Below are 12869 nucleotides of genomic sequence, written 5' to 3'. Positions count from 1 at the left end.
GACCTGGCGCAGCCAAATAAATAAATAAATAGATAAATAAATAAATAATATTTTTAAAAAACTATACTTCAATAAAAAGTAAATAAATAATGAGTCATGGCTCTAGAGATGCTCAAAGCTATTTCTACTCCTAGAATTTTGATTTATGCGAATAAAATCCTTCTTTTGCTTAAGCTAGTGTGATTTGACATTTTATCACTTAAAACTCCAAGAGTTTCCAATATACTTTCACTGTATGGCGAAAAACAACTTGTAACCTAGTAAACTCAGTACTTATTCCAGAACACTCTATCATAAGTGGCATACTTTAGATTACAATGGCTTCTTACCTTTAAAACACCTAATAACGATACTTTCTGAATTATGCCAGAACTCATCATGAAATATACAACATGCAACCCTGAATAAATGTGATCTGGGTACTCACACTCATCCAGCCCCAACTGATAGGCCAGGTTCTGAAGGCCTCGTACCTTCTCCATCAAATTAGCTGTGGTGAGGCTCCCCAGTTCTGAAACAGAATCATTTATTTCATTACCATTTCTTTCCACTGCTTTCTAGTAACAACTCATTCAGGTGGCAAATCCTTGTTATAAAAGTTTTCAAGCTTGATTCCTATAGAAAAATAGAAAATGGATTCATATCTCTTCTCATCCAATCATTCCCCCTACACACACACACACACACACACACAGGCATACCAGTGAATTTTCCACCACTACAAAATGCCTCAGATGAGCTAACCCACTTAATGAGAAGAGAGTCATCATAGGCACAATAGCAAATTATGTGTTTTATCCTGAGGATCCTTTTATTACATTCATTTTGCCTATCACACAAAATGAATACACCATTAAAATATGAAACTTGTGATCCGACACAGACTTGAGAAAGCCTACAGACAGATCTCTGTCTCATTTACAAGTCCTTTACAAGTCATTTACAAGTCCTCATTATTCCAATTAATAAAATAGCAATAAAACACTTACTCTTCCCTATTTCCCTAAGTTTAGAAAACAAAGACTAAGTATTAATCCAAACTTTACCTTCAAATCAAATTCCTATAAAAATATTTACGTTCCAGATAAGAAGACAGTATACTTAAAATAAAAACTTACTTTCCGAGATTTTCATTTAAATAACACCCAATTCCTTTTAGGTTTTAGACATAGGTCAATTTGCATGAAACATAATGCTCTGATCCCTTACTAAAACTTTAAATTTTCCTTAGAAAATACATGCTGATGGGATATTATATAAACGTCTGTTTGGAACATTAGAACAATGAACCCGAGATGCCCTTGAGACTTAATTTTCCCTTGGCTGGAGGAGGGGATCTGCTTTTAAGCATTTCATGCAGAAGAATGAATTACTTCTGAAATCAAATAGAGGTGTTATTTTCTGCAACTTATCATGCCACACTCATTATCTATATCTGGCATAAGTAGACTTTCTTGATCTGTTCAGCTGCTTAAATAGCTTAAGAATCCCAGATTTTTTCCCTTAACTTCAGTTTATTACTTCACAACCATCATGAATCTTATCACCAGAAGGATGATAAAAATATTAAATAAAGTAGAGCAAAATCAAGGAAAATTAATGTTTTTTAATTTAAATTTCTGCTTTGTGGTTGAGTTCCAAGTCATTTATCAGACAACAATATTCACTACTTACAGTATTCTTTATGAGAGAAATTGATGAGATAGAAAGAACTGAAAGACAGCTCTTAACCCACTAAGGGGCTGTCAGTTAATAGTCCTGGCAACAATATATGGCAGTAAATCCTAAATAAAGCACTTGTGTTATAGCGGTAAGAGACTAGTCTTAAAAAGATCAGGGTTTAAATTTTAACTCTTTCTAATAAACCTTGGTTAAGTTAACCTCTGAAACTTAGATATCATACCTAACTCACAGGACCTTTATGAGAATTAAATAAGAAAATTTACGTGAGAGCTTTTAGTTAACTCTAAGCATCATACAAAATAAAGTTAATATTAGAGGAATTTAGCAGCAGAAGAAATCATTATTACTAAGTCTTGAATTGGCAGGATTTCTACACATGGAAAAGTAGAGAAGGGCATTTAGACATGAAGAACCATGAATAAGGATGGTTAAATAGGCAATTTGAAGCCAAGAATACTTGTAAGGGAATAGTGAGAGAAAAATTGGAAAGGTGGTTTGTCGAGGAGCATAAATGTCAGGTTAAAGGTTAAAGGTCACCAGCACTGCTTACCTTTCAACATGTCGATATCGTCACGTTCTATTTCAGCCATCCATTTGGGTGGAGAGCTAGTAATAGGCTGTCAGAAAATAAGAATATATCCATTCAGATATACGCACAGTATGAGGAGACCCTACTCTTCTTTCTTATAAGAAAAGGAGTTTTTCACACAGCCTTCAGGTTGTTTGAAAATACTGGCAAATTATAATTCCAAAGACCTAGATTTCTCCAGGTTCAGATATGGCCTACAAATAGAACCCTTACAAAATAATACTGCTCATCTTTAAAAGCTGGTTTTAAAGAAATGATCTTGGAAGAATTAGGTCTGACCACTGTTACTGTTGTATGCATAAAAGACTGGTACAGTTGTGAAAGAAATTACTTGAAATTCAGTACTGGTGAAAGCCTCCAACTGAACTGTTTGAAACAATAATCAGGAAGTAACATTCTCTGGCAGAGGAGAAGATTCAAAGAAGAACCAAAAATGAGAAAATCTTCAATCTGAACGAGAGAAGACTGGAATGATCATTACGTGAAATTTCATTTTATTGTAAACATTTCAGAAAACTTTAGAATTTTAAGTTTCTTTTCATTTCTGAAAGTGAACTTACAAAACATGAAAGAGAACCCATTCTTGGAATAGCTTTGGAGTAACAGTTTTCAATCCTGGTTGCACATGAGAATCATCTGTGTAACTTTAAAAAAATACAGACGACTAGGCCATAACCCAGATGTACTGATTTAGAATATCAGGGTTTGGGAGAGGGTCCCATGGAAAGAATGGAGCAAGGGCATTACATACGTATGTTTTAAAAGCTCCACAGTTGCACATGAACAATTCTGATGAGATTTACTTCAACTTTGAGTCCCTTTTCTTTTCTTTTTCTTTTTTTTAATTGAAGTATAACTGCCATATAACATTATATTAGTTTCTGGTGTATAGCATAATAATTCAATATTTGTATAAATTGTGAAATGATTGCCACAATAAGTCCAGTTAACATCTATCATCATACATGGCTACAAAAATTTTTTTCTTGTGATGAGAACTTTTAAGATCTATTCTCTCAGCAACTTTCAAATATGCAATACAGTATTATTTAGCCACCATGCTGTACATTACAAATCCAGGACTTATTTACTCCTTTTCCTTTTTTAAAAATTAACATTTATTTGGCACTATGTGACAAGCAGAACATTTTATATGCATCATGTCATTTAATTTCCAAATCAACCCTATGAAACAGGTATTATTATCCTCCTCATTTTACAAATACAAAAAAACAGATGTATAGGAAGATTATAAATCACTTGCCTCAGGTCACAAAGCTATTGGAGCCAGGATTCAAAACCCATGAAGTCTGAGTTCAAAAACCACTACTCTATACTACCTCGCCTTGAAGGCTCTAGGTCAAATTCACCACTTCTACTCCAGGAGGGAATCGGACGATACCAGGGGATCTTAACCTAGGGCCCTGGGATGGCCCTGAACCCCTAGAAACAAAACTCAATATGCATGTGCATAATTCTAGGGAAAAAGTGTAGATATTTTATCAGATTTTCAAGAAACACCATGCTCTAATATAAGTTTTTAAAAAACCACTTATTTATGTTTACAACTTAAAGTACTTAGTTGTAATGAATATAATTAACTAAACTAAAAATTCATTATGAATGAGAATTTAAGAAAATTAAATCAGGTACTTTCTACTCAATCTACTAGATAAAAGCTGATCTAATAATAATAGCTACCATGTACTGTTTATTAGTTCTTGGCACTATGCAAAGTGTTTTACATGTATTATGGCATTTTATACTAAGTTCTATGAGGTAGCTTCAGATGAGAAAACTAAGGCTCAAAAATGTTAGGAAACTTGCTCATGTCACAGATAGTAAAGCAGCACATTCAGGACTCAAATCCAAGTGTGTCTGACTCCAAAGCCCTATGCTATCCTGTACTCCTCATGCTCAGGCCTTCCTGGATGCTAAAGTAGCACACTCTAGCTTTCATACAACCCTAGCTCCTGAAAAAATGAAAGAGGCTACAGAGTCAGACTCCCTTTGAACAAACATGCTCATAGGACCTGAAAGCCACCGGCCCAGAAGGGCCTTAATATTTAACTCAGCACCTTTAACCCTATTAATGAGTAGAGAATGCTAAGCATATGGTAAGGTACTAAGAGAGTTATATAACAAATCCCCAATTTGTTAATAGAAAGAGCATTAGCTTTGGAATCAGACAGATCTGTGCTCAAATCCCGGCCTGTCACACGCTAGGACTTGAGCAAGTAACTTAACTTCCAAGTTTCTCTGCCAGTCAGTGCTTTTAACTTTGGGCACAAATGCTTTTAGGTCTGGTATAATGAATATGGATGCTAGTAATTAGACTTATGGGTTCAAAGCCTGGTTCTGCCATTTATAGCCTATGATCTTGGGTAACCTACTTAACCTCATTGTGTCTATTTCTTTGTCTGTAAAATAGGGATAATAATAGTACCTATACCTCACATGTTTATTCTTTTTCTTTTTTTGGCTGCACCACACAGCTTGCAGGATCTTAGTTCCCCAACCAGGGATTGAACCTGGGGCCACTGGCAGTGAAAGTGCCCAGTCCCAACCACTGGACTGCCAGGGAAGTCCCCCTAACATGGTGTTTTGTTTTTTTTTTAATTTTTATTTATTTTATTTTATTTATTTATTTATGGCTGTGTTGGGTCTTCGTTTCTGTGCATGGGCTTTCTCTAGTTGCGGCAAGCGGGGGCCACTCTTCGTCGCGGTGCGCGGGCCTCTCACTATCGAGGCCTCTCCTGCCGCGGAGCACAGGCTCCAGACGCGCAGGCTCAGTAGCTGTGGCTCACGGGCCCAGTTGCTCCACGGCATGTGGGATCTTCCCAGACCAGGGCTCGAACCCGTGTCCCCTGCATTGGCAGGCAGACTCCCAACCACTGCGCCACCAGGGAAGCCCCCTAACATGGTTTTGTAAAGACTAAATAATGTACGTAAAGTACTTAGAACAGTCCCTGGCATATGGTATGCATCATGTACGTGCTAGCTAATATTATAATCATCATATTTTCCTGGTTGTGGGAATATATAAGAGAACATATTTAGAGCATCTAGCACAATGTCTGCTGTCCTGGAAACGGAAAAGTTGTGGCTCTAATGAATGTCTTCCTTCAGTTTCTGATGAGCTACTGAGAAATTTCAAAATCCTCTAGGGAGGTATAAGTTAAAGTCATAATGCATCACATAAACAAAAGAGAAAAGCTTCAAAATCATAGTTTGGGCAAAAAGAATATTGGCATTACATTAAATATTTCAACTGCCTTACCTTAAAATCTTTTAAGCTGAGAGAAGAGGCTAATAGTCAAAGGTCAAAATATCAAAATAGAGCATGAACATCATTAACATGATGATAATATAAACAGATTTCCAGGGCTGTGGTTACAAAATATTTTGAAGGCTATGACATTATTCTTGAAAATAAAGAAATAAGAGATAGTTGAGATTTTACCCAGAAGCAAAATGTTGGAAAAACTTCATTAGGTAAGTAAGATCATACTTACACTTTTGAAGGAAGCTGCAAATTCAGCAACACCTGGTACTAAAAAGAAAAAACACAACATCAGTCATTCAGTAAACATTTTAGTGTCTCTTACACAGAGGATTCAAATGAGAAAACAGCCTTGTCTTCCAGGAGTTTATAGTCTGGAAGAAGAGACAGAGTAAATCAATAACTATAACATTTTTTTAAGTGCTTCAAGAAAAATACCAGTTGCTATGGGAGGACAAAGAATGAAAATCTAAATCAGACTGAGGAGGCAGGAAAAGTTTCTCAGAGAAAATAATGCCTCAACTGAACTTCAAAGGATCAGGTGTTAGCTGAATGAGACAGTGGTGAGATCTAATATCTCTTACCAAAAATTTAAAATTTCCTTTTTAGGTATGCTATTCTATCAATCCAATTGTTTATTTAAATATCTCACAGAAAGAATCATATTAAAAAAGAGAAAAATAAAAATCAGATATTTAAAAATAAGGTTCAACCTCACTAATAAATATAAACTAAAAATAATAAATATCAGTAACATCCAATACTGGCTAGTATGTAAGGAAATGGGTACTCCCATACACAGTCATCCTCTTCCATATGCACAAAGATACATGTGCAAGGATACACATTGTTAAATTGTTTGTAACATCAAAACTTGGATATAACTTAGGTTTCCATACAGGGTATGAATACATAAGCTGTAGTAGATCTATACAATGAAATACTTTTAAAAAATGAAGTAAGTCTACACCTATCAACATGGAAAGATCCATTAATAAGTTACTAGGTAGAATATGTTAAGCTGTAGATCACTGTACATATGACTTCATCATAACAAAACAAAAAACTCTCTATACACTTAAAATATTTATTTGCCTATCTGCGTAAGCATTTAAAAAAAAAAGGTCCAAAATATCGGTACTAAACTATAACAGCAGTTAACTTTATCAGAGTACTTAAAGGAAGCAAGGAATTACTTTATGCATCTCGTATTGTCTGACACATTACAGATGAAGTTTTTAAAAATAATTATTTTTTAAAGGCTCTCTATCATTTCCTGAGTGACACTGTGTTCTGAAAAAATTAAACTACCAAACAGCTATTCTTAACACCAGATCACAGAATTCAGTCTCTTCCTTTGAAGTAAAATTAAAATTTTAATCACTACAGCTAAATGATAACTCTTCAAAAATCTCCCTCAAAGTAGAACTGGTTTTCCTGCATTGATTTTTGAGCTTCTTCTTTCTTTAAAAAAATTTATTTATTTATTTATATTTATTTTTGGCTGCACTGGGTCTTTGTTGCTGCACACAGGCTTTCTCTAGTTGCGGCGAGCGGGGGCTACTCTTTGTTACGGTGCGCGGGTTTCTCACTGCGGTGGCTTCTCTAGTTGCGGAGCACAGGCTCTAGAGTGCAGGCTCAGTAGTTGTGGCTCACGGGCTTAGTTGCTCGGCGGCATGTGGGATCTTCCCGGACCAGGGACTGAACCGTGTCCCCTGCATCGGCAGGCAGACTCTTAACCACTGCACCACCAGGGAAGTCACTCCTGCATTGATTTTGATATAAAGAAACCAAAAACTTACATTGCTCTGGCCAAAGATCTGGTGAAGCTCGGTCAAGTTTTTCAAAACTTAGCAAAGATGCTTCCAGATCTGCCCCTAGAACAAAACACTCAGATGAGCTAAGAAGATACAAAACACATTATTTTACATTTTATGGCATATCAATCTCAAAGAACACAACAAACTGGAACACTCACTCACCTGGAAGTCTAGAGATTTGAGTTCTATGACTACTGATGCTACTGAGCCATGATGTTACACAAATAAGTCATTTCCCTCATCAAACCTTACTTTTCCCATCTCTAAAACAAGAACAATATTTTAGTGGGGTATTGGGAAAAATGAATGTCAACAAACCCACCTGCATCTTTACTCATACTCTTGAACTTTCCTCCCAATCAATGAAGTGTCCCAGCTCCCAAGAAAAACAAACTCCTCTGATAGGGCCCTGGATTCCATCTTCTCTTGCTTTGTCAAAGACATGATCTTGAATAATCTCTTGCACAACCAGTTTCTACCTTTCTCTACTGGCTCAAACTCAACAGCAAGTAAGCCTGCTCTGGAATTTACCTTCTTTGAAGATACTCTTCCTTGACCCCATGACTTCCTCACTCCTCCTTCACTGCAAAAGTTCTTGAGTTGTTCCTCCTGCTGTCTCCACTTCTTCACCTTACATTCTCTCCTTAGCCTACAACAAACAGGCTTCTGACCCTACATGTGTGGAAACGGCTGTTGTCAAGATTATCTATTACCTACGTTGCTAAATCGAGTGGTCACTTCTCTGTTCTCTCTTATGTGACCTCTTTGCAGCATCCACCCACTGACCACTCTCCTTCAAACACTCCACTTCCAGCTTCTATAAAACCATTATGCTGGTTTTTCTCCTTCCTCACTGACTCCTTCAGTCTCCTCTTCCACTCAGGGCCCACCCTAGGCTGACTTCACTCCCTACCAAAAGTCTCCCAAGGAAATCTCATCTAGTCCCATAGCCTTTACGACCATTTATATGCCAATGACTTCATACTTCTATATCCAGCCCTAATCTTTCCCCGGACTTTGGAGTTATATATCTAAGTGGCTACTTGACATCTCTCTCTATTAACATGTGTGAAAAACCATAATCCCCCAGTCTTCTCCATCTCAATAAATAGCACCACCATCAACGCCAGTTCTCAAACCAAAAACCCAGGTGTCACCCTTCATGGCTCCCTTTCCTTCACTCTTCCATAACCAACCCATTAGTAAGTCCAGTAGTTTATCCCTCTAAAACACACCATGAAATCACATTAATTAACCAAGGAACCACAGCTTCTCTCCTGGACTGCTTCAATAGTCTCTTAATAGGTCTCCCTGCTCCCATTCTTACCCCTCCCCCTCCCTCCCCCTAAATCTACACTCTGCAAAGCAGCCAGATAGACTTGTTTAAAATGTCAATCAGTTCACGCCACTCTCCAGCTTAAAGGACTTCTTCCCAGCTAAATTCATGAATGCACATCTATTGTGACCTATAAAATCCTACATGATCCAGCCCCTGCCTAATTCTTCAACACCATTTCCTCTCCATTCTTGCCCTGGCACACAGGAGGTGCTCAATATTAACGACAACAGTTAGGGACTTCCCTGGTGGCACAGTGGTTAAGACTCCATGCTCCCAATGCAGAGGGCCTGGGTTCAATCCCTGTTCAGGGAACTAGATCCCACATGCATGCCACAACTAAGAGTTCACGTGCCACAACTAAGAAGCCAGCCTGCCGCAATTAAGAAGCCCACCTGCCACAACTAAGACCTGGCACAACCAAATAAACTAATAAAAAAAAAACAAAACGACAGTTAACATTTGTTGAGTACATACTGTGTGCCTGGTATACTAATTAGCTGCATAAATTGGTTGATTTAATGATATAAACAGTGGTTCTTAACATTTTCTGGGTAAGCCACATTTTTGAAAATCTGAAAAAAAAAGCTATGGACTCACTCCCCAGAAAATATACATATTTATAAAATTTGTCAACATGTGCTTTTCTCTAAACTAAATTTTTTTCCCAAATACTCTAAGGGACCCCATGTTCATAGCAGGATTATTTACAATAGCCAAGACATGGGAACAACCTAAGTGTCCATTGATGGATGAAGACATTGTGAAAATACACACACACACACACAATGGAATATTATTCGGCCATATATAACTGAGGAAATCCTATCATTTGCAACAATTTGGATGGACCTTGAAGGCATTATGCTAAGTGAAATAAAACAGAGACAGAAAAATACTGTATGATCTCACTTATATGTGCAATCTAAAACAAGCAAACAAGTAAACTCATAGAAAAGAGATCACACTTGTGGTTACCAGAAGTGGGGGGTAAGAAGAGGGGTAATTGGAGGAAAGTGGTCAAAAGGTACAAACTTCCAGTTATAAGGTAAATAAGTACTAGGGGTGTAATGATGACTATAGCTAACACTGCTGTGTGATATACAGGAAAGTTAAGAGAGCAGATCCTAAGAGTTTTCATCAAAAGGAAAGAAATTTTTTTCCTTTATTCTTCTTTCTTTTCTTTTTATTGTATCGTTATGAGATGGATGTTAGCTGAACCTATATATTTACTCTAAGGGAATTTCCAATGGCATTCTAATTGGAAAAGAACTCAACTCTAATAAATTGCCTTAACTAAAGCATCCAAAAATGGCAACCAAACAAACAAACCAAAAAAAGCTGTGTGAAACACAAAATGCCAATTTTCAAATTCCCAAGGAATGTTACTGATGGAAAGTTCAGCCATAACAAAATAAACTTATTGAGGGTAGGATCCAATAACCAACAAGTGTGACCCTATGATACCACAATCTGGGGCATAACTCAGACTCTCCTGTGAGTGTTATTCTCATACATTAAGTAATTAATGGCTTTACTTAGATTTCAATTTTCTCCTTTTCAAAGATGACCCAGCAATTTTAGTGTTAAAAAGAGAAACACTAAATGACCTAAACTTTTTTTCATAGGTAGATAATTTAATGGCGATAATTTTAAATCTTAAAGACAGAAACAGGTGGAACACTAAAAATAGAAGTGAGAGAGCTAGGCAGTGGAATATTTTAGGATAAAATACTTATTTAGAAGCTAAATTTAAGTTCAAAGTGCTCAACTTGATTTTGTCAGATTAAAAAGATTACGGGGAGAGGGTGAAGCTCTGTAAAAGATGAGCATGAAAAGTTTTAAAAATCTAGAGTGCACACTGAGTGAGAGTGGATATGGCTAAAAGGAAAAAAATACATTTCCAGTATTCTTCCTGGCCCAAGAAAGGAAAAGAAATTGAGAGAAGACAGGGGAAAATCAAACATAAGGAACAAAACTTAAAAATATAAAGACAACTTAGTAATAAGCTAAAAATTTTAATAGCAATTACTTCTACTTCTATCACTTGGCTGGTTTTTTTAAAAACTGTGGTAAGTTATATATAAAATTTACCATTTTAATCAGTTTTAAGTGTACAGTGCAGTGGCATTAAGTACATTCACATTGTTGTGCAACCATCGTCACCATCCATCACCAGAACTTTTTCACCTTCTCAAACTGAAAGTCTGTACCCATTAAACAATAACTCCCCATTCCCTTGGCTGACTTTTTAAATGCTCTTTTTTTTTCCTGAGGGGGAAAAAAAAGGACATTTTAACAAGAGAGCACCCAGGCAAAATAATCTCTTTTGACTCCCAACACCCATAATTTCTTATACAGTATATACCCGTGCTCAAAAAACTTAAGACTCAGTTAAACTTAAAACTTAAGACTAAGTTATTTATTATTTATGCATATATCTAATCAGTCTTTCAATAAACGTGAATTGAAGGCCTACTGCTTGCCAGGCACTGTGCTAAGCCCTGGGATCCAACTATGAACAAGACAGACTTGGAATTTACAATCTGGTGTGAAAAGGGCAAAGTTAACATAATAACTATTCTGTCGATGAAGGTACAGAGAAAGTGAATAATGGTGAAGAAGGGCAACTCCAGATACTGTGTTCTGGGAAAGCCTCTCTGGGAGGTGACATTTAAATGAGACCTGAAACTGCAAAAGTGTTTACGTATTTGATTAATCTTTTCCTTTCCCAAAGCACCTAGAAAAACGCCTTTCATATAGTAGGATCTCAGTATAGCTTTCCTGGCTTCAATTTCCTCATTCCTGAAACTAACTTCCAAGATTCCTTCCAAACACAAAATGCCTTTGTTTGACAGAAAACTATCAGTGAAATGGACGCAGGGATGGGGGTGGTCGAAGCAAAAATTAAGTGAGTTCAGAAATCACTGCAAGATCCTAACCCTAAAGCAGAACGGAGCGCAAAACCCTGTGGGTATACCAAAACCACTCAATTACTATCTGAGATGACTTGCCTCTTAGACAACATATAAGCAGAAATCGTTCATTCACTCAGCCTTAGGAAACACCACATAAAGCAGAAGCTACAGAGGTTGAGACGTGTGCATGACTACGCTAAAAAGCTCAATTCTCATTTTCCTCGGGACTCTCATTGCGAGGGACCGAGAGGGTCTCTTCCTTAGCCGCCAGGGCAACGGTCCCAATCTAAGGAGACAGGAGAGAATCACGTTTCTCTTGCGGTTCAATCCCGGGATGAGGTCAGCCACCAACCCTAGCAAGCGTTTAAGAGAATCGTTCCGGATGCTCAGAGAGGAGAATCGACCCTTCAATGGGGCGCCCGGAGGAGAAAGGTACACTAAGGCGCCTCGTTTCCTTAGCAGTATCTCCTCCTCGGCCCTCAGCCTCACCCAAATGGGGCTTTAGCGTACTAAAGCGGACCAGGGCGGAGGACCAAGGCGACTCTCGTCCTTTTGCCCAGAAAGGGTCCCAAGCGGGTGCCCTCCTCCACCCGCCTGGTACACTGCAGAGAAACTGGGCACCTCCAGAGCCGCTGTGAAGAACCGGCGAGCTGAAGATGCACCCACCTCCCATGGAAAAGAAGTGGAAGGGAAAGGAGAGCCCACGAAAGATATGTAAGTTCGAGGGGCAGACGGAGAGTGGAAGTTCCCAGGAGAGCACAGAAGGAGGCTGCAGGCGAAGGGTCCCTAAACCGGCTCTTACCTTCTGTGGGAGACGCCATCTTCCAACCCATGTCACGTGACGTGGCCAACCGTCGGCGGGAAAGCAAAGATCCATAAGCCACGCCCCCAAAGAGAAACCCTAACCCCAACCCACGGCCTGGTCTAGTTTCCCCGCCCCATAGGGCAATGTTTCCATGGCTCCGCCCCCAGTGCTAGCCATACCCCCTCGCGCAGCGGGTTAGGCGGAGCTACTGCAAAATTCTTGCAGGATCTTATTTACTTTCTTCAGTGGGTGGGGCCGCGGTTGTGTCTGTGGCCAATCGCGGTTCTGGGTTCGGGGGCGTCTTCCCCGTGTGCTCAATATAGAGTACCCAAGTCAGGGGCGTCTCCCCTACCTCCTCCAACAGAATTTGTTGGGGGTGGGAGGGCGAGAGCTCTATCACTTCTGACCAATCGCATACCCCCAGGTCTGGGACTG

The 12869-nt window shown here is 38.5% G+C and overlaps 1 protein-coding gene across 6 annotated transcripts in view; it reads right to left on the bottom strand.

Annotated features, from left to right (window-relative positions):
* LIN52 (lin-52 DREAM MuvB core complex component) overlaps nt 1–12551 on the bottom strand; it is a 120691-nt gene extending 108140 nt beyond the window's left edge. For all 6 annotated transcript variants that reach the window (XR_451205.3, XM_007184445.2, XM_057544699.1 and 3 more), the window contains exons 1-5: nt 12432–12551; nt 7358–7432; nt 5788–5825; nt 2234–2300; nt 428–511 (exon numbers count right to left, since the gene is read on the bottom strand). Coding sequence is in view for 5 of the 6 variants with exons in the window: in XM_007184445.2 (XP_007184507.1) it covers nt 428–511; nt 2234–2300; nt 5788–5825; nt 7358–7432; nt 12432–12462 (295 nt within the window). In the remaining variant the exon portion in view is untranslated. The remainder of the gene's footprint in view (nt 1–427; nt 512–2233; nt 2301–5787; nt 5826–7357; nt 7433–12431) is intronic.
* Between the last annotated feature and the right edge of the window lie 318 nt (nt 12552–12869).

The sequence above is a fragment of the Balaenoptera acutorostrata genome, chromosome 3 (assembly GCF_949987535.1).
Source record: "Balaenoptera acutorostrata chromosome 3, mBalAcu1.1, whole genome shotgun sequence".
Lineage (NCBI taxonomy): Eukaryota > Metazoa > Chordata > Mammalia > Artiodactyla > Balaenopteridae > Balaenoptera > Balaenoptera acutorostrata.
The sequence above is the reverse complement of the archived record's forward strand: the minus strand, read 5'-3'. Positions and strand labels throughout refer to the sequence as shown.